Here is a 20,605-nt window from a genome sequence, read left to right on the forward strand (position 1 = left end):
TGCTTAACAGTTCTGGGAATGGTGGGAACTCTCCTGAAATCCAAGTTCCCAGACACCAGCAGAGAGCCGACCTGTGAACAATGGCTTTTGTCTCGTTGTCCAGATGGATAGCAGTCAGGTTCACTGTGTGAACAATTTCCTGCATTAGCCCGCTAGCATTGTAATGAATTTGGACCCTGAGGGAATTAGAGAGCCTTTGAAGAGGGTGGAGTAGAAAAGTGAATGATCCGACTCACATTTTAGAAGGAACAACTCTGACCATATTACAGAGAATACATTGTAAGTGGGCAAGGACAGAAATCGACCAGTTAGGAATTATTACAGTAATAAATGATGGAGCTATGGGAAGCGTGTTCACTGACTTACGGATATAGGAAGAGCAGGTTTAGGGGATAAGATGAGGAATTTTGGATGTGCTTAAAGTCTTGTGTCTATTGCCTGCAAGGGTCAGAAGTTTACACTGCTACTCAATCTGGCCCATCCCTGGAGCTAAGTAAGCATAGATCAGCTTCTTCTGAGGCATCTCTGCCCAACAGGGATATAATGTGTGCCACATATGAAAATGTAAGTTTCCTAGCAGCCTACATTTTTTTAAAAAGTAGAAAGAAGTAGGTCATTTGATTTTAATATATTTTATTTAACCCAATATATCTGAAATATTTTTTCAACATGCAGTGAACATAAAATCATTAAGGAAATAGTTTACATTTTTCATATCTTGTCTTCAAACTCTGGTGTGCATTTTACACTTATAGACTAGCTACACTAACTACATTTCAAATGGTGAATAGCCACATGTGGCCAGTGGCTATTGTGAAGGAAAAGGCAACTCATAAGATATGAGCTGAGTCGTGGGTGGGGAAAGTTAGAAAGAAAGAAGAGGACCCCTATTTTTATTAGGTACTCACTTGTGTCTTCACTTTCTTCAGATCTCTGCAAAATGACACCTTACCAGAGAGATCTTCATTGATGGAAAATTGCAGCTCCCCACCATCATTCTGTATCTTTTTATCATTATAAAAAGTTTCTTCTTTATGACACTTAAATTTCCTAATTTGTCTATCATCAAGGTGTGTTTTTTACAAGAATTGAAGAGTATGAGAGCTGGGATACTGCTGTGTTCACAGCTTTATCCCTGCACCCAGAGAAGTGCCTGGCACACTTTAGAGGCTTAGGATGAACCTGTCATACCTGTCATTCTGTGGGAGAAGCACAACACTTACAAGGCCTTCTCAAGGCCTTGTACAAGTCTGTAGGGCAGAGTTGGGCTTCTTGGGGTGAGAACTGACATGCTCTGCTGTGTGGTTCCATCTTCTCACCCTGCAGCCTTGTGGCAGATGGAGAGCATGTGCTATTCCTCAACTGTTTGAGCATGGTAGATTTCCCTTTATGAAGCTTGTTCCAAAATTGTTCTGGAGACATAAAATTACTGTTAGTTAATACTTGCCAATAGATACTGAATTCTTTCAATCTGTTCAGTAGGATTCTTCATTACAGGTCTTTTATGTCTGGACAATCTCATTTCAAAATGAGATATAGTAGATAATGAGAATTTCTCGAATATTTTCTAGCTTCATGAAGTGCTTATTTTATTAACCCTCATTAATGGAGGGCATGGAGCCAGAGAGAGCTGGCTTTTTAAAAGGCATTGTCTTTAGTGAATAAATTATGTGCATATTTTAAAATCAGGGCATTTTATTTAGGAATGCTTGATTGCCTGGAGCAAGATTTTATTACTATGTAACATCTGTAACAGCGTGTTAAAATACTGTGTAAAATATTGCTAAAGGATAGAATGGCTACTCAAATTAGCATTCTAAGTAGAAGCTCTCATAAGTTTTAAGAAATTAATGGGGGAATCTCTTTTCAGGTTATCATAGTGACCTGAATGGAAAGATTTAAAAAAATCTTTACACTCCTTATTCTTGCTTTACTGATATGAAAAATCCAGGGGTATTGCAAGAAGAGATTGCCTGAAGCATTCATTTTGAGGAACAGTTCGTGAAATGGCTGACAAGAGATGTTGTGTATGTTTGGTGAAGAATGTTGTAGTCACACAGAAATAGATAATTAGTTTGGGACAAAAGAAAGAGGCTAGGAAGCATAGATAAGAAGAACAAAGAAAGTAAGGAATTCTATCATAAGGGAAAGGGATATTTCAGACAAGAAAACACAGTTGTAAAGGCCATGAGCTAAGGATAAAACACCATCAATGGAGACAGGATAGCCCACAGAAACATTTCAGAGGATATGAATTTAAGGATAAGAGACATTTGCGAATGATCAAGGAGAAAGCTCTAATTCTCATGACATCGTTGCGCATGGATGGGATGTTGGAAACCATAGAGGTCAAGCTTTTGTTTTACAAACAGGAAACAAAGACCTAGAGGGATTGCCAGAGGTTACAAAGGAGAAAAAGGCTTCCCTGCTCTCCTGACTCTACATCCTTTCTCTTCTACAAACTTTTTGCATGCTATGAATACTTTTACAAAAGTACATGCTTTCTGAGTATTAATGTAATATATGTTCACTGAGCAAAATTAGAAAAATATAGAAACAAAATAATCCTATAATAATTAACCTTTTTGTTTACTTTCACTTAGTCTTTTACTTATTCAAACATGTATGTTTTAAATCATGGTCATTCTATATGACTCTTTTTTAATTGTGGTTTTCACTTACTATGTCATGTTGCTTAGGACCGTGAAGTTTGCAAATTCATAATAACATGAGACAAAAAAAGAAATCTGATTATGTAATTTCAGGTAACCCCCTGTGACTTTCTGTGTACTTTTCCAGAATTCATTATATAAGCAAGTGGAAGAAATGGAGCAAGATAGCCTAGTAACCTTGAATGTTGAACGCTTGAAAGGAACATATGGTCATATAACCGTAGCATGGGAAGCTGATGGAAGTATTAGTGATATATTTCCTACCTCAGGAGTGGTATGTAATTTACGAAGTTATAGGAGACACTTTTAAATTATGGTTACTAGTGGTGTATGGGGCCAAATCCTGCCTTATGGATGAAGTGTTTGAGTTTGACCATGTCAACACTGGATTCCTACTAATCATCGTAGAGAGGGATATAATTTTAAGGTTAGTTTTCTTTTTGTGGATATTGTTCTTTTTTTAAAATGTAAAACCAAAATTTTCCTTTAAAAGGTCATTCTTTTTGAGTTTCAGTACATTCTTTGGCCACATTGTGGGTGCATTACATTGTTAGATAAAATCAAAATGTGGTTTCCAGATTTAGGCACAATGGAAGTAGTAAGTAGAAGTAGGAAGTAGTAAGTAGTAACTGCATAAAACAGTCAGACATATGAAAAAGTAGATCTGAGTTGTGGAGTGATATAGGTTGGGTTTCCTGTAAATAGACTCTGAGATTGAGAGTTGTGGACAGAAGGATTTTAAAGAGATAAATCTATGAGGCTATGAGGAAGGTGAGGATGTGCAGAAGGAGAAGTTGATCCACAGGCAATTGCAGTTGAGGTTGATTGCAACTGAGTTCAGGAGATGAGCTGGTCCTTAGGAGTTGTTCCCAGTTTAGAGCTGAGCCATTGACATCCCCATTTTAGCAGTCCTTGGCTTCAGGCCACCCTCAGGGTTGGGTATAACCTTGAGTGAGACCTTTGCTGTAGCACAGGGTGATTCCCAACGAGGAGCACAGAACTTGTTGTTCCTAGTAGCCACGGGATGGGTACATCAGCCCCAAGAAGGGATGTGGCCAGACGACAAGATTATCCATTACTGGAGAATAGTGTAAAGTTGCAGCTGAAATTCAAGCATGGAATCAGAATGAGCCAAATAAGTACATGATTAACAACAAGACGGATCAGAGAGCCTTTCGTTCCTAGCTGGAAGATGGATTGTCTTCTTGGCTTGCCTTCGGTTTCATAGATTAGTCCGTGTATATTGCCCAAATGCTTCTCTGAAGAGTTCTTTTAAAGGAACTCTCATGGAACTGTCTCAAAAAAAGGACAGATATATATCATGGTTCATCAATTCTAGGTTTCTGTATTATTTCAAAGGTTATTGGAGCTTCTGTATATTAAGAATGTTATAGTAAATTCTGTTGCATTTAATATTTACTTTAGGTAAGCTACCAAAACTGTAAGTTGTGTCTGTCAGGTTCTGTATGTTCTGATTTATATTTCCCCAATTGTCATTTCTTATATAAACATGATTACAATTATTTCTAATTTAAATATAAAATGGTACCTTAAACATAGACTATATTTTGGAAGAATTAATTATTTCATTCAGGGAGTTAGTACAGTTTTTTTCTGTAAAGGGCCAGATAGTAAATATTTTAGGCTTTGTGAGCCATTTGGTTTCTTTCACTACTACTTATCCTTTGCAGTAGAATTGTGCTAGACAATATAAGCAATATCAGCAGACAATGTAGGCAGCAATAGACAATATGCAATTGAATGAGCTTAGTTGTCTTCCAGTAAAACTTGATTTATGACAAATGGGTTTGGCCATTGGGCAGTAGTTTTCTGACCTCTGATTTTATTAATAAAGCTCTTGAATTTATTTTTGTAACTTTTATTTTAAGTTCTGGGGTATATGTGCAAGTTTGTTACATAGGTAAACTTGTGTCATGGGGTTTTGTTGTACAGATCATTTCATCATGCAGGTATTAAGCCTAGTACCCCTTAGTTATTTTTCCTGATCCTCTCCCTTTTCCCACCTTCCACCCTTGAATAAGCCCCGGTGTGTGTTGCTTCCCTCTATGTGTCTGTGTGTTCTCATCTTTTGGCTGCCACTTATAAGTGAGAACATGTGGTATTTGGTTTTCTGTTCCTGTGTTAGTTTGCTAAGGATAATGGCCTCCAGCTCCATCCATGTCCCTGCAAAGGACATGATCTTATTTTTCTTTTATGACTGCATACCTAAAGAAAGAAATACCATTCAATACAGCAATTCCATTAGTGAGTTTAAAAGGCATATAAATCATGCTGGGATAAATACGCATGCATATGTATGTTCATTGCAACATTCTTCACAATAGCAAAGACATGGAATCAACCTAAATGACCATCAATGATAGACTGAATAGAGCTTTTCAATTTATATTCTCCATTGCCTTTTCCAGGTAGAAAGATGAATGTCAGCAAAGGTAGATAATAACATCAGCCTATAATGCTAGTTTGAATAATTATAAATAGTTTGTAGCTGCATTGCTGGAGAGTGGTGTGTGAGGTGAGAATCAGTGGAAAATGACATTCAAGAAGTCCTATCAGCAAGGATTTCAGATGCTTTTTAGCAAATTTGAATTTGACTCTTTAGATAGGAGAGACACAAAAGGAGAAGAGAGATGCTATGATTTGCATCTCTCCCTATCTTTCTCTCTCCACCTGTGTTTTAGTTGATTCATTGCTTAGTGATATATCTGTTCAGAGTTTAGTCAAAGGAAATAATCTGGGCAAAAGTTTTGTAGAGAAAAATCTTTAAGCTAGTATGCCACCTTATTTTATTTTTATGGATCTTTGTATAGGGTATCTAGAGCTTAGATTCCCAGACAGACTATGTACTTTATCTTAGAATGGAATTCAGGCTCCAGTATTTGACAATTTGGCTGCATGGTTTTTTTTTATTTTTATTTTTTATTTTTTTTTATTAGCTTAAAGTTTATAAATGGTTTGCTTTTTCCTTTTTCCTAACAATCTTCTGTTAATATGAAAGGCATCTGATTATGTAGAATCATATTATTATGTTGCTTAAATATCTCTTGCTATTTAAGTTATGGGTTTAATAAAAGAAAATCAAATTTTTAAATATTCTTACTACATAGTGACAATTACAAAATAAATAACATCTTCTTTCTTTAAAATTCTAGATTTCATTTACTGAAGGCCAGGTACTGTCAACAATCACTCTGACTATTCTTGCTGATAATATACCAGAGTTATCAGAGGTTGTGATTGTAACCCTCACCCATATCACTACAGAAGGGGTTGAGGACTCATACAAAGGTGCTACTATTGATCAGGACAGAAGCAAGTCTGTTATAACAACTTTGCCCAGTGACTCACCTTTTGGCTTGGTGGGCTGGCATGCTGTGTCTGTCTTCATTAGGGTAGCAGAGCCTAAAGGTAAATATTGTTAAATATCTTTCAAGTTTTAATGAGAAGCTTCATTGGATAATTTAATTCTAATATTTATAAGGAATGTAAATTTCTCTTTTTATATGACTTTTTCAGTTTGACAGGTCATACTCAATCCTTGTTGTTAAATTTGGTAATCATGTGAAATCACCTAGCAATACTGTTAAAGCAAATGTGTCTTTTAAAAGATACATTATAATAGAAATATTAATATTTTAGTTGTGAGTGCAGTAGAGGTGACTTTTTTTACTTTTTCTTTTTCATCATTCATCTGTTCTCTTCACTCAGCTATACTTTCTGTAGATTTTCAATAGTTACAGAGAACAATGAGCAACACAGTGAAATGTACATGGCACTAAAGGTATTAATTGTTTAATCCAAAATAGTAATTCGAATAATTTTATCCTGGGAAGTGTACAGTGGCCATTTTCTCTTTTGAGTATAAAATCATCACCCAAATAATTATTCATATTAGCTGCTGGTGAAGGTTCTAAACTTTTCACATGATAACATGGACATCCAGCTTTCCAGTACCTTTCATTTGAATAGTCAATGGGAAAAATACGACATGTAGTTATGTTCCTGGTCTTTAATATGGCATATTAAGTTTTTAAAATCTGAACATTGAAATAAAAGTTAGGTGCTGTGAAATACTTTGAGTCTCGTGATAGGCACATCACTGTAAGAACAAAATCACTCTTAATGATTAGTCATTAAATGATGACTTTGTATACATAATTTTTCATTTTTTGAAGAATCGTTTGAGCATTTATAATTATCATCTCTGTTCAACCTGCATATCTGTACTTCCCTAAGACTTTGCAGCAATTTCTATTAATGTGTATGACATGTGCAACATAGAAGGGTGCTTAGAGAATCAGAAGTGGGGGGTTAGAACTGGGATATAATGTTAGGAGTGGGTGGTAATTCTCTGCCCAACTTTGGGGACCAGGAAGACCAAGCACAGAATAATCCTTGGGAGTATACATTGTCTTTGTTTCACTTCTTTTTCCTTAACTGTCTACAAGGGATAGAGTAGAGTGTTCCACTCTAGGTGCTTGGAACAGCATTAGCAGCAAATAGAAAAGCCTATTTATTTGTGGCATGTTTCTCTTACAGAAAACACCACCACTCTTCAGTTACAAATAGCTCGAGATAAAGGACTACTTGGGGATATTGCCATTCACTTGAGAGCTAAACCCAATTTCTTACTGCATGTCGATAATCAAGCTACTGAGAATGAAGATTATATATTGCAAGAAACAATAATCATAATGAAAGAAAACGTAAAAGAAGCTCATGCCAAAGTTTCCATTTTGCCGGTAAGTCAAGGCTGCCATGAATGTGATCTAAAGTAAAGGAAAATGCTCTTAAGTAAAATTGTGATGCTCTTCTAGGTAAAAATCATTTTTTTTTTCATAAAAGGATGCTTTTAAGCATAAAAAAATGTAAGTATTCTAATGTTCCCACCCACCTAAATATTTAATAATGAATGAATATTTTATAACTGGCTGACAAAAATGATGTCTATTACTTGTATTTATCCTTGAACTGGAATATTGTTTGAATGAATTTTGAAGCACTGAATTTAGATTAATTATATCTGATTGGATCCACTGTAATTTTGTTTTGTCAGTTTTTAAACTAATGACAACAAATGAAATGCCCAAATCAATCTCGTTATTTTTATTATTCATTTAATAGGACAGTATTTTTCCTTTCATGATATGATTACTTGAATCAAGATTAGTCTTCAGATGGTTTAGATCTGGTTTTAGCTATCTGTATTTATCCATGTATGTCTGGAGAGAGAGAGAAAAACAGAGAAAGAGAGGGGGAGAATGTGTGAATATATCCGTAATGATGCACAAGAAATTGAAAGTGTTTAATAGTGGATTAGTGTTAATATTATTATAAAATAATAACAAAATGTTGTTTTATATTATATAAATAGTATTAATCTTATATATTATATACCATAGAATATATTACGTTATTAAATAAATATATAATGTTAGTGTTACTAATAGTGATATTAGTGGTTTTAGGTAATAGTATCTTCTGAAGATTATAATTTGGGAAAGATATAAGGGATGGGATAGAAATGAGGGTTTTTTTCTCCTCTTTTTAGAGTATTTTTTATCTTTGGAAATTTTGTATTATGCGAAAACAAAATAAGAAATTTTAAAAAATTAAATATAGGCTTATATCTAGATTTTCAAGTCTAGAGCACTTTAAAAATGTATGTAGCATTTACCAGTGTTTCCTAAATTTTCTTTTGGGATATTAAATATGTAAAACATACAATAGAATATGGTCAAAATTTCAGGATAGATTTTTAAAAATTATTTTATTTGCTAATGAGTGTGAAGTTTCCATTGAAACATCACCAGTGAGCTAGGATATTCCATAGATTCTGAAGTTGTCAGTGGGAAGGTATTAAAATATAACAAGAATCTTTTCTATGTGTGACAGATCTGCCCATTCCCATGAACAAAGTCAATTATTTCCTTACTGAAAAATATCCAGTATTCAATGCAAGTTAAATGTCTTTAAAAAAATGAAACACCATCTTTTTCCCCCATCCCCCAGGATGACATTCCTGAATTGGAGGAAGGATTTATTGTCACTATCACTGAGGTGAACCTGGTGAACTCTGACTTCTCTGCAGGACAGCCAAGTGTGCGGAGGCCTGGAATGGAAGTAGCTGAGATAATGATTGAAGAAAATGACGATCCCAGAGGAATTTTTATGTTTCATGTTACTAGAGTGAGACGAACTTTCATTTGTTTACAGTCATACAGAGGCCTCTCCCTGCTGATTTGGCCAGTGTTTTGTAATGTTTTCTGCAAAACATTTAGCTTTGTCTCTAGTAACCAAATTGCTCTTATAAACTAATTCTTAGATCTCTTTGGGCTAGACCAAAGGATTCAACAAGTTTACTTTCATTAAATTAAACGTAAGAGTTCAGAAGACCTTTTATGCATACTTACATCTGACTGTTAATTTCTACTTTGAAGGGTGAAGTATAGAAAGTTAAGTAGAAACAATACCTTTAGAAAGATGACTTATGAGAGTTACCATTTTATCTTGCCTTTCAACTGATATTCTTTACTTAAAGGGCGCTGGTGAAGTTATTACTGCCTATGAAGTGCCTCCACCCTTGAACGTTCTTCAAGTTCCTGTAGTCCGGCTGGCTGGAAGCTTTGGGGCAGTAAATGTTTATTGGAAAGCATCACCAGACAGTGCTGGCCTGGAAGACTTTAAACCATCTCATGGGATTCTTGAATTTGCAGATAGACAAGTACGCCAGTCACTAACATATTGTACTTCAGACATTTTGTAGGCATCCATCAAATGAATGTACATTAGTGACTGCTAAATGTATTATACTCTAAATGTTTCTATGTTGAGTCAAACAAATATTATTAATTGAAATACAGTTTATTAATGGGCATGGGAAGAGACTTATAAAGATACAACAATCTTACCCTTTTCTGAACCCCCTGCCCCAGTTTTATTTAAAATAAATAGAAGTTACAAAACAGGATAATAATTGACTTAGAAATGCCTAACAATATATAGAAAACTGTCTGATGAACTAGACTATTCCTGTGGACTTTAGTTTATCTTTTATTTTGTTTCTTAATGCCAGTAAATATAGATATTTATTTAGAATTTGCACTAAAAGTATGGACAGTTTTTACTTAATATCTAAAATGCCCTTTATAATTTAAAAAAATGACTAAGAGAAAATGAAAAAAATAGTTAAAACTTGAAAAACTGAAAAACAATATTCTAGATTTAGGCTCACCAGTCTTAAATGTTATGAAACATTCCCCAAGAATTACAAATTTTGTAAACTTGGCATTTTTAATATGTAAGAATAAGATGTTTTCATACAAATTTTTTTTTAATCAGTAAGTGGATAAGGCTTATGAACAACCATGAAATGTTAGTAACTTCAACTAGCACCTCTGTCTACAGGTAGCCTTATTTTGGCTAGACAGATTACCAGAGTATGCGTCAACTTATTAGTTGCTCATGGTGAGCAGTAGTAAGTGCTGTTAAAAGGTAAGCATACAGATCTAGATTTTCCTACACAGAAAAACATATTATTGTTAATATTTTTGAAATTCTGAGCTTTTAAAACAGTTTTAGAACTTGAAACATTTCCTAGTAAAAAGAGCAGAATGCAAGTCAATGAGATTCTTATGTTAAAAGCAGAAACAAGGCCGGGCGCGGTGGCTCATGCCTGTAATCCCAGCACTTTGGGAGGCCGAGGCGGGCGGATCACAAGGTCAGGAGATCGAGACCATGGTGAAACCCCGTCTCTACTAAAAATAGAAAAAAAATTAGCGAGAGCAGTGGCCCAGGCCTGTAATCCCAGCTACTCGGGAGGCCAGAGGCAGAGGAGAATGTGAACCGGGCTGAGCTTGCAGTGAGCGAGATTGCGCCACTGCACTCCAGCCTGGGGCGACAGAGCAAGACTCCGTCTCAAAAAAAAAAAAAAAAAAAAAAGCAAAACAAATACATTGATTATTCATTGAAGCAGCCTTCCAACTTTAATGACATTATCAACTCTTTATGTGTGCATGAAGTTCAAGTTCCATCATTAACCAGCATCCTGAGGATCAGGTTTATTCTTAAAATTCACATCCTCGAAGGAAGGGACTCTATTTTACAGCACAGATTTAAGGTGCAGGCAATTTAATTAGCTTCTATTTGAGCATTTCATTTTATTCATGTTTCCACCTGTCTGAGTGTGATATCCAGGTTTTTCACTTTTCTCTGTTGTTAAATTAAAGACTTTAGGTAGATTTAGATAGAAAAACTTCATTTTCTGATAAATGTCTGTGTCAGAAACATTGGAATATTTTTATGACCAATAGTGAAACTGCAAGCTGGATCAAGATTTATTTATTTATAAGTTTATAAAAATTTTTAACATAGACTCAGAAAATTGAACTAAATCCTGATTATAAACATCCAGGAATAGCACATTTGGGTCTTCTTTCTGCCTTTATTTTTGACTGCATTGCAAAAACAATATCTGAAACCATTGGGATTTATTTTAATTGTAGAAGACAATGGTAATTTTTATGTAAGTTTCATATCATGTAATATTAATACCAAGCATACTGCATTTTATGTTTGTGCAATGGTATTAGAACCTGCATGACATTAAAAAAATTTTAAGAATAAGGATTTATTGTTTTTAATGTATAAATAATACTATCTTATCACATCAATACTTTTTTATCTTGAAAGTAATAGCAAATTTCTGATTTTAAAATATCATAAATATACACAACTTTAAAATGCCATAAATATATATGCCATAAATATATACAACTTTAAAAGTATTACGAATATTATAAGCAAAAGAACTACTTTTTTGTACCATGTTTCTAAGTTTTTTAGTTTCAACTAAAAAATTAAAATATATATAAGCAAAAACTGTTACTACATTATTTCTCTCCTCATTTCCTATCTTCCTCCTTCTTTTCCTCCTTCTTTTTCTCCCTTCCTTCCTTTCTTTCATAGGTTACTGCAGTGATAGAAATGACCATAATTGATGATGCTGAATTTGAATTGACAGAGACTTTCAATATTTCCTTGATCAGTGTTGCTGGAGGTGGCAGACTTGGTGATGATGTTGTGGTAACTGTTGTTATTCCACAAAATGATTCTCCATTTGGAGTATTTGGATTTGAAGAAAAGACAGTAAGTTAAATATATCAGGGGGATGCACGCCTTATTTCAGGCTAGTGTTTCATGTAATTTTGAGTAGAAAGTGTCTTGCATTTTTGTTTTGAAAGTCTTGGCCAGGCGTGGTGGCCAGTAATCCCAGCACTTTGGGAGGCCAAGGTGGGCAGATCACAACGTCAGGAGATCAACACCATCCTGGCCAACATAGTGAAACCCCAGCTCTACTAAAAATCCAAAAATTAGCTGGGCATGGTGGTGTGTGCCTGTAATCCCAGCCACCTGGGAGTCTGAGGCGGGAGAAATCGCTAGAACCCAGAAGGCAGAGGTTGCAGTGACCCGAGATCACGCCATTGCACTCCAGCCTGGCGACATAGACTCCATCTCAAAAAAAAAAAAAACAAAAAAAACAAATCCCGGCGTGGTGGCTCACGCCTGTAATCCCAGCACTTTGGGAGGCCGAGGCGGGTGGATCACAAGGTCATGAGTTCGAGACCAGCTTGGCCAATGTGGTGAAACCCTGTCTCTACTAAAAAAATACAAAAATTAGCCTGGTGTGGTGGCGCATGCTTGTAGTCCCAGCTGCTTGGGAGGCTGAGGCAAGAGAATCGCTTGAACGCGGGAGGCAGAGGTTGCAATGAGCCAAGATCACACCACTGCATGCCAGCCTGGGCAACAGAGTGAGACTTCATCTCAAAAAAAAAAAAAAAAAAAGAAAGTCTTTATTACCCTTCACGAATGAGTCTCTTCTCAAGGATCTTTTGAGTGGGCTATTGAATTAGAGGCCAATCCTCCAGCCTGTGCACACAATTTGATAGTAATGTGAGCCTTAATATCAGGAAATTACGAAGGGGAACAGATTCCTATTTATTGGGTGTAGTAGACCAAGATGTACTTTTCTTTTTTTTTTTTTTTTTGAGACGGAGTCTTGCTCTGTCGCCCAGGCTGGGGTGCAGTGGCCGGATCTCAGCTCACTGCAAGCTCCACCTCCTGGGTTTACGCCATTCTCCTGCCTCAGCCTCCTGAGTAGCTGGGACTACAGGCGCCCACCACCTCGCCCGACTAGTTTTTTGTATTTTTTAGTAGAGATGGGGTTTCACCGTGTTAGCCAGGATGGTCTTGATCTCCTGACCTCGTGATCCACCCGTCTCGGCCTCCCAAAGTGCTGGGATTACAGGCTTGAGCCACCGCACCCGGCCCAAGATGTACTTTTCATCCACACCACCTATTCTCTGCCTGCTTTACTGCCAGACCACCATTCTGGTCACAGGCAGGATTCTGTCATGGGTCTGGGTGTTACATCCCACAATGGGTTTACCTGGTGAGGGATTTATATTACCCACTGTTATGCTAGTCTGTTGTGACTTATGCAGAACAAAGCACCACAGTCACCCCCCACCAGCTCATGTATTTCTCTGTATTTCTTCTCACTTCTCATTAGCTGTTTACTTCCAAGACTTGAAAGAAGGAACCCAATTATTATTGATTCAGCCACAAAGAGAGAGAGAGAGAGAGAAAAAAAAGCCTAATTAATCATGAAAGCTAAGTGTTTGTGCAGCCAGATTTGGTACCCAGTACTAAATTGTCACTACATCTTAAGTGTAAAACACTATAAATTCCATTATAATTATTATTACATAATTATGACATAATATTATGACCTTACCTTTCAAAAGAAATTCCAAGGTATGAATTAACCATAAAAGTACTTAGATAATCCCCATATACTCAGCAACTTTTCCAGCTCCATATGTCACCATTCCCTTCATTTAATCACTTATAGGTAGTCAGTAATTCACATAGATCGCTTTTAATTAATAAACCAATTGCCGTAATTTTCTACTGTCCTGTGGATGCAAGGCTAGACCCACAGCTTGCCTGCAAGGGCTGGAGTTCCCAGATGCTCCAAAATTGAAATATAACAAATAACTGCCTAATGATTTGGCTATTTAATTTCAATTTCATAAGAATATGAAACCTGTAAGAGGGATAGAACAAACTTTCACTGTAGCCCAATGAGCTCTTCCTTGAAAAAAAAAATGGGCAGCTGTGTTTGTAAGGAGTGTTGGATTGGCAAAAGAGTAACTGTGAATATCTTCCAAGCAGCAGAAAATTACATATGAATATGTAATTTATTTTTTATAAAATGATTAAAAGTTCAGGGTTTAGTGTTCAAATCTTCAATTGATGAAACTTCACAATAACGTTTTTCATCAAACTTTTGGACTTGGGCACTGGACAATGTGTTTATAATCTACTCTTACTATTAGAGTAAATGAAAACCTACACTAGTATTCATAAATAATTTTTATTCATTTTATTGTAACTGCGATCATAAACTCTGGTGTTTTAAACCTAGTGTTAAGCACACTTGGTCTGGGAAATAATGTCGTTACAGCTACAAATTTTCAATTTGTCTTAGAGTCTAAAGGAAAGATTTAGGTTACCCAATTCCTACTGTATTGTTGAATATGTAAAGCACACGTGCTTGGGCTTTTAATTCATTAGATGTTGATGGCTATTTTGATTGTTGGTGATAATAATAGCTGCATGATGCTCAGCCCTTTGTGACTGCTTCCCTTGCTTATATCCTATCTTTCCTATCACAAAAGTTTCTTGGTAACATGGAGTTTATCTTTTAACCTTAATGAGATATACAATATTGTGCACACAATAAACATTCTGTTAGCATTATTTGGTGACACAGATTAGATTCACAGCTGAGGTACATTGAGAAAAGACTGTTAGTATAAATCCATCAAAATTAACAAGCTGTTCACAAGGGCAATGTGGTAAGTACACGAAAGCCCTGGGAGTAGCAGAGACCCATGGAAATCTACCTGTGAAACCTAAACTAAAATGTTACATCTATAGAATCAAGAAGACTTATATAATGGATTTTCTCTATTTTTTCTTGCTAAATATCTCTAGTCCCTGAGGAGTGGTATGAACAGTTTGGAGTCAAAATATCCTAATTAGATTCCAGGCTCCTCATCTCCAAATATATGTATATATCTGGCCCTCAGATTTCTGTGAGTTTCTGTGAGGCTTAAATAAGATAAGGTATATGTAAGAACTGACACACAATAGAACCTCATTTCAGTTTGTTCTAAATCTGTGCTCTTGACATCAATGCAAATCTCATGAAGAAAACAAAACAAGATTGTATTGCATGTTAAGCTTCTATCTGTCTTGAAAGTGGAAAGCATTGTGTTATGTTTTCTATTTATATAGCAGATGGATGATATAGGTTCAGTGAGGACTTTGCTTCACAGAGTCAACATATGTACTTCACTTAAATTAGATCTGTTAATAAGGACTTGTATAAAAAATAAATAGTGCTGGTAAATGAATGTATTGAATCTCCTCTCTTTATCTCAGATTAATAAAACCACTTTTAAACTTCGACTCACTAAAGTAGGTACACTACAGATAATTCAGAGGACAGTTTAGATCTGTATTATGTGGGGAGCCTCATTGTAGTAACAAAGATCCCCCCATATCCAGTTTCTTCATATAGTAAATGTGCATTTCTTCTTCATGCAGGAATCCTGCACCAGAGTGCCCAGTCGGCTGATGCTTATGGACACCTCTTATTCAACTGGCAACTCTCAGGCCCTACACTCTGTCCATTTTGGGGTTCTCCTCTTCTATGTCCTGGGCATCCTCTCTGTTCACCTGCCAAATGGAAAAGTAGAGGATGTGGGGTCTTGTGTGGAAGTTTATGGCAAGAATATTAGCAGCATAAGTCATTTCTGCCTCTATTCTCTGGGTCAAAATTCAGTCGCATGCCCTACCTAATTGCAAGAGAAGACAGGAAATGCCAACTAGTTGAGCATCTAGGAATAGAAAGTGGGATTTGGTAAAAAAAAATTTTTCTGCCACACGATCATAACATGTAACATTCATTCTAAACTTTAAAACTGCACTCATTATAAACAGAAATAAGATTCTTTTTGTTTATCCTGCTCTTTTTGTTTGTTTCTTTTGCCTTACTGGATTTTCTTCTTTCAGGTAATGATTGATGAATCCCTTTCATCCGATGACCCAGATTCATATGTGACATTGACGGTTGTCCGGTCCCCAGGAGGAAAAGGAACCGTACGACTTCAGTGGACCATAGATGAGAAGGCTAAACATGACCTTAGTCCTTTGAATGGGACCCTTCATTTTGATGAGGTATAGTCAGCATTAGGACTCGTGTGTTTTTTCCCTAATTTGTCTTTGAGTTTCTTTTTCCTTTTTATTGTAAATTCAGGGAGCACATGTGCAGGTTTGTTACATGGGTATATTGCATAATGCTGGGGTTTGGGCTTCTGGTGAGCCCATAACCTAAATAGTGAATATAGTATCCAGTAGGTAGTTTTTCAGCCCATACCCCATTCCCACCCTCCCACCTCAAATAGTCCCCAGTGTCTGCTGTTTCCATCTTTATGTCCATGTGTATTCATTGTCTAGTTCCTACTTATAAGTGAGAACACATGGTATTTGATTTTCTGTTTCTGCATTAATTCATTTAGGATAATGGCTCCTAATTGCATCTATGTTGCTTTAAAGGACATGATTTAATTATTTTATATGACTGTGTAGTACTTCATGGTGTATATCTACCACATTTTCTTTATCCAGTTCACTGTTGATGGACACTAAAGTTGATTCCATACCTTTGCTATTGTGAATAGGTTGACAGATATCTGATGTTGAGTGGAAGCACCTGCCCTGGTGTGGGGTGCAGGCAGGGAAGGATGGTAAGAAGCGATCATGTTGGAATGTGTTGGGGTCTCTTGGGGAGTGGTAAGGGGGTACACCAGCTTCTAGTCCTGAGCCAGCAGGAATGAAGTTTGCTTCCCTCTCGTGCCCCTGTTTCAGGACTCATGACTTTCAATTCATATAGACTGTCCTTTGGCTCCGCAGTGCAGCTGCAGGCCACAGATGTGCCCCTCTAGGAGCTGCTACCAAAATGGGCTCAGGGCAGGCCTCTTCCCCTCCTCCAGGGCAAGCAACTTCACAACTTGTCTGTCCTCCATTGCTGGGACACTGTTGCTCTGTGTAAGGAGGGGGAGTTGGGCCCTGTTCTTCCTGTAAGCCCAAGTGGCACAGGCTCACTTTGAGCAGGGATAGAGTCACTGAAAAAAGCACACAAAAAAGCTTTCTTTGTATGCATGCATTAACTCCCCGTGGGAAGAACCACAGCTGTGTCTGCAACAGTCTAGAGTGGGAGATGACCGCCTCTCTACCACTGTCCCTAGGCATTGGTGCTGCCCTTTTCAGTGACTGGCCCTATGCCTGCATTTCCTTTGTCCCAAGGAACTTTGGTGGGCTGTGCTCCCCCTCCCTTATAGGCAGCCTGTATTGTTTATCTTAGATCTCCAGAAGTCCTTTGGCTCCCTGGCACCCACCCGTCCTCCATGCTTCCCAACGTCAGAGCCAGTTGTGGGGTGTATTTGCAGGAGATCTGGTGGTGCAGGGACTCTAGAGCAGAGAGGTCTCAGGCAGGGCAGTGACACTACAGGTACACAACCACTATGGCACCCTCCATCTCAGTTTGGGTCTGAGGGGAACATAGACATGCCTGCACAAGCTAGCAACCCGGTTCTCTGTCCCTGGGAAGTTCCTGAATAGCCACTTACAGCATTGTCTTGTGTCATGAGCAGAGTGGCTCCTCAGAAGCTTGACAGGCAGGAGATTGTCAGAGGAGTGAGGAGAAGAGAGAAGCACTCCCACTTACTTTCCATGGGGTTCCAAACTCCTTGGGGTCAATCTCTGCGGACTCTTGCTGCTTCCGTTTTCTACACCCCAGCTTCTTCCCACTGGCCCTCTGACAGATCCTGGCTCTCTTCCACTGGTTTTCTGTTCAGAACTTGTCCTTTCACCAGTAACTTTGGTCATCTTCCTGAGGAGAACTGGCACCTGATGTCCCTGGAGAGTCATCTGCTAGAGGCAGTGGGCGCTGTGCTGTCGCTGCTGAGGGGAATGGTGACTGTAGTCACCCTCTGTGGCCACACCTCGCGAACTGTCTGATTTTCTTTTGCATAGTATTACTTGTGAATGCATGCGATAGTATTTACTATGGGATTTTTTTGGAAATCCATATGCATAATGGGGGGAAGAAATCACACACAACACACACACACACACACAGAAACTCTAGATATCTGAAATCAAATTCTCTTTTTTGAAGTTTTTATTGATACATAATTGATATACATATTTTCAGAGTACATGTGATAAATTGATACATTCATATAATCAAATCAGAGTATTTGAGATATCCATCACCTTAAGTATTTTTTCTTTATGCTAGGAACAGTCTAATTATTCTGCAGCTGTTTTGAAATGTACAATAGATTATTATTACCTATATCAAAATTTTTTTTTTTTTTTTGGAGACAGGGTCTTGTTCTGTCACCCAGCAGTAATGCAGTGATGCGATCATAGCTCGTTGAAGCTTCAACCTCCCGGCTCAAGCAATCTTTCCACCTTAGCCTCATGAGTAACTGGGACTATAGGCTTGTGCCAGCATGCCCAGCTATTTTTAAATTTTTTAAAGTTATTTTTTTATGTTTTATTTATTTTTTTTGAGACGGAGTCTCACTCTGTCATCATGGCTGGAGTACAGTGGCACGATCTCCACTCACTGCAAGCTCCACTTCCCAGGTTTACGCCATTCTCCTGCCTCAGCCTCCTGAGTAGCTGGGACTACAGGCACCCGCCACCACGCCTGGCTAATTTTTTGTATTTTTTAGTAGAGACGAGGTCTCACCGTGTTAGCCAGGATGGTCATGATCTCCTGACCTCGTGATCCACCTGCCTTGGCCTCCCAAAGTGCTGGGATTACAGACGTGAGTCACTGTGCCTTATCTATAGTCAAATTTTAAATTCAGACTCTGCCCCCATTTTTCCATCAAAACTACCCCTCTCTCACATTTTTCCTCTCCTGATTGAAGGCAAAGCCAATCAACCATGCTGGATGTCTGGGTGTCATCCCCAGCTGCACCCTTTCTGTAATTGTTACATGTATTTGATTACCAAGTCTAGTCAGTTTTCCCTTCAAGTGTGTTTTCTGACTGTTCTGACTGTGCAGAACTTCTATACTGACTCAAAATACTGATTGTGTAACATAATAAGACAATGTCAAACTTACAAAAACTCATAGGTTGTAACATCCATGTACACTTTGAAAAGAAATTAAGGAAGAATTTCAGCCAATCAAAAAAACTGAAACACAATAAGTAGTTTGAGAATAGCAAGCATATTGCAGTCCATCTGTATGTGTCTCAGCCTCCCACACTGATAAGAAGTGAAGGTGCAAGGTCCTATCTACTTTGAAGTAGGAACATAATCTTTTGGCCCATGCAGTTGGTTTCTGTAACTTGTAAGAATGACTCCCCTTTTCAAAGTTTGGTCGGACATTTACAGATCTGTTTCTGTTTCTTTATGTCTTCATCAACATGAGCCTGAGAACCTTGGCTGGAGTATCAACCAGCCCACCGTAGGATGTGATTTTTCTGGTTGCCTGTGTTCATTCAGTTTCTTCCTCCTCTTTCCATTCTTTGGCTAGTTTTAATAATCAAAAGAAGTGAGGAAGCAGCATATGGGGCCCAGTTAAGCTGAGCACAGAGTTTTTTGTTTTTGTTTTTTTAAATGAATAATTCCAACCTAACCACAGGACAGTGGTATTTACCAGTCAAACTCCTAAGTCTTTTTCTGGAAGAGAAGATGTGGAGGTGGAAGAGACAATCTGATTCTAAAATATACATGGAAATACAAAATGCCAAGAATAGCCAGCAGCTCGAAAAGAAGAATATGGAGGGTGGCCCTACTTAGCCAGTGTGTCAAATAATACACAGTTAAAGTAAATAAGACAGTGTGATATTTGCTCTGGGATGAACAAACAGGCCAAAGAGAAGAAACTAGTCCAGATTTGTCAGTCTTTTTATAGTTTTTGCTTTTAGAATCATGTTTAAACAGTTTTCTTAGTTTAATATGTAAACAGCTTTCTTAAATTAATAAAGATGAAACCAGAAGGCAATTAGTTAAAAAACAAAAATACCAATAAAACCTGATTCATAAATTTAAAAAACTTAGAAAATAAGAATTGACAAGAAGGAAGTAATTACTAAAAGAAAATATTGAAAATTGTAAGAGATTATATAAATGTAGACAAATAAATTTTAAAAACCTATGTGAAATTGGCTCTAGCAGATATACAGCAGATATAGAAAGTCTAAACATATGCACTTTTGAAAATGAATAGAGAATAAATATTAAAAACATTGAAAGATCTGTAGGGGGTTTTCCAAAGGAATTCCAACAAATATGCTTACATGGTCCATGTCTACATTTTTTTTTTCAGTCTAGTGACGACTCTTCAGAGCCTGCAACATGAGATGGCACAGAAACAAATACCTTTTTGCCCTTCAGTATTGCAATATGTGATTAAGGAGGTCATCAGTGATGCTCTCTGGCAGTCTATTTGCCATGCACCTGTTCTGCCATCATTTTTGAGGTGTGATTACCCCGATGGCATTAAATCTCAAGGCAGATGTTGCAAGTATATCATCCACTTACTTCTCAGATTCTGACAAATTATGACTCATGAAACATCTAGGTTGTGTGCCCTAGCCATGATCTGAAAACTTCTCACCTGAGGAGCATTTAGAATTTAGAAATTAGTTTCAAATGTCTCTAAAGATTTTCCTTAGTAATAAGAAGCAATAATTTTCTGGTTACCAGATTCTTACTGCTATATACACTTCCCAGGTGATTAAAAAGGTTTTCTT

General features: G+C 37.2%; 1 protein-coding gene across 4 annotated transcripts in view; it reads left to right on the plus strand.

Moving 5' to 3' along the window:
- Positions 1-20,605, plus strand: part of ADGRV1 (adhesion G protein-coupled receptor V1) — a 585,058-nt gene that overhangs the window by 171,836 nt on the left and 392,617 nt on the right. For all 4 annotated transcript variants that reach the window (XM_031666293.1, XM_031666294.1, XM_031666295.1 and 1 more), the window contains 7 exons: positions 2,800-2,946; positions 5,846-6,101; positions 7,233-7,435; positions 8,706-8,882; positions 9,235-9,417; positions 11,661-11,840; positions 15,837-16,001. In XM_031666293.1, coding sequence (XP_031522153.1) covers positions 2,800-2,946; positions 5,846-6,101; positions 7,233-7,435; positions 8,706-8,882; positions 9,235-9,417; positions 11,661-11,840; positions 15,837-16,001 — 1,311 coding nt within the window. The remainder of the gene's footprint in view (positions 1-2,799; positions 2,947-5,845; positions 6,102-7,232; positions 7,436-8,705; positions 8,883-9,234; positions 9,418-11,660; positions 11,841-15,836; positions 16,002-20,605) is intronic.

This window comes from Papio anubis, chromosome 5 (genome assembly GCF_008728515.1).
Source record: "Papio anubis isolate 15944 chromosome 5, Panubis1.0, whole genome shotgun sequence".
NCBI lineage: Eukaryota > Metazoa > Chordata > Mammalia > Primates > Cercopithecidae > Papio > Papio anubis.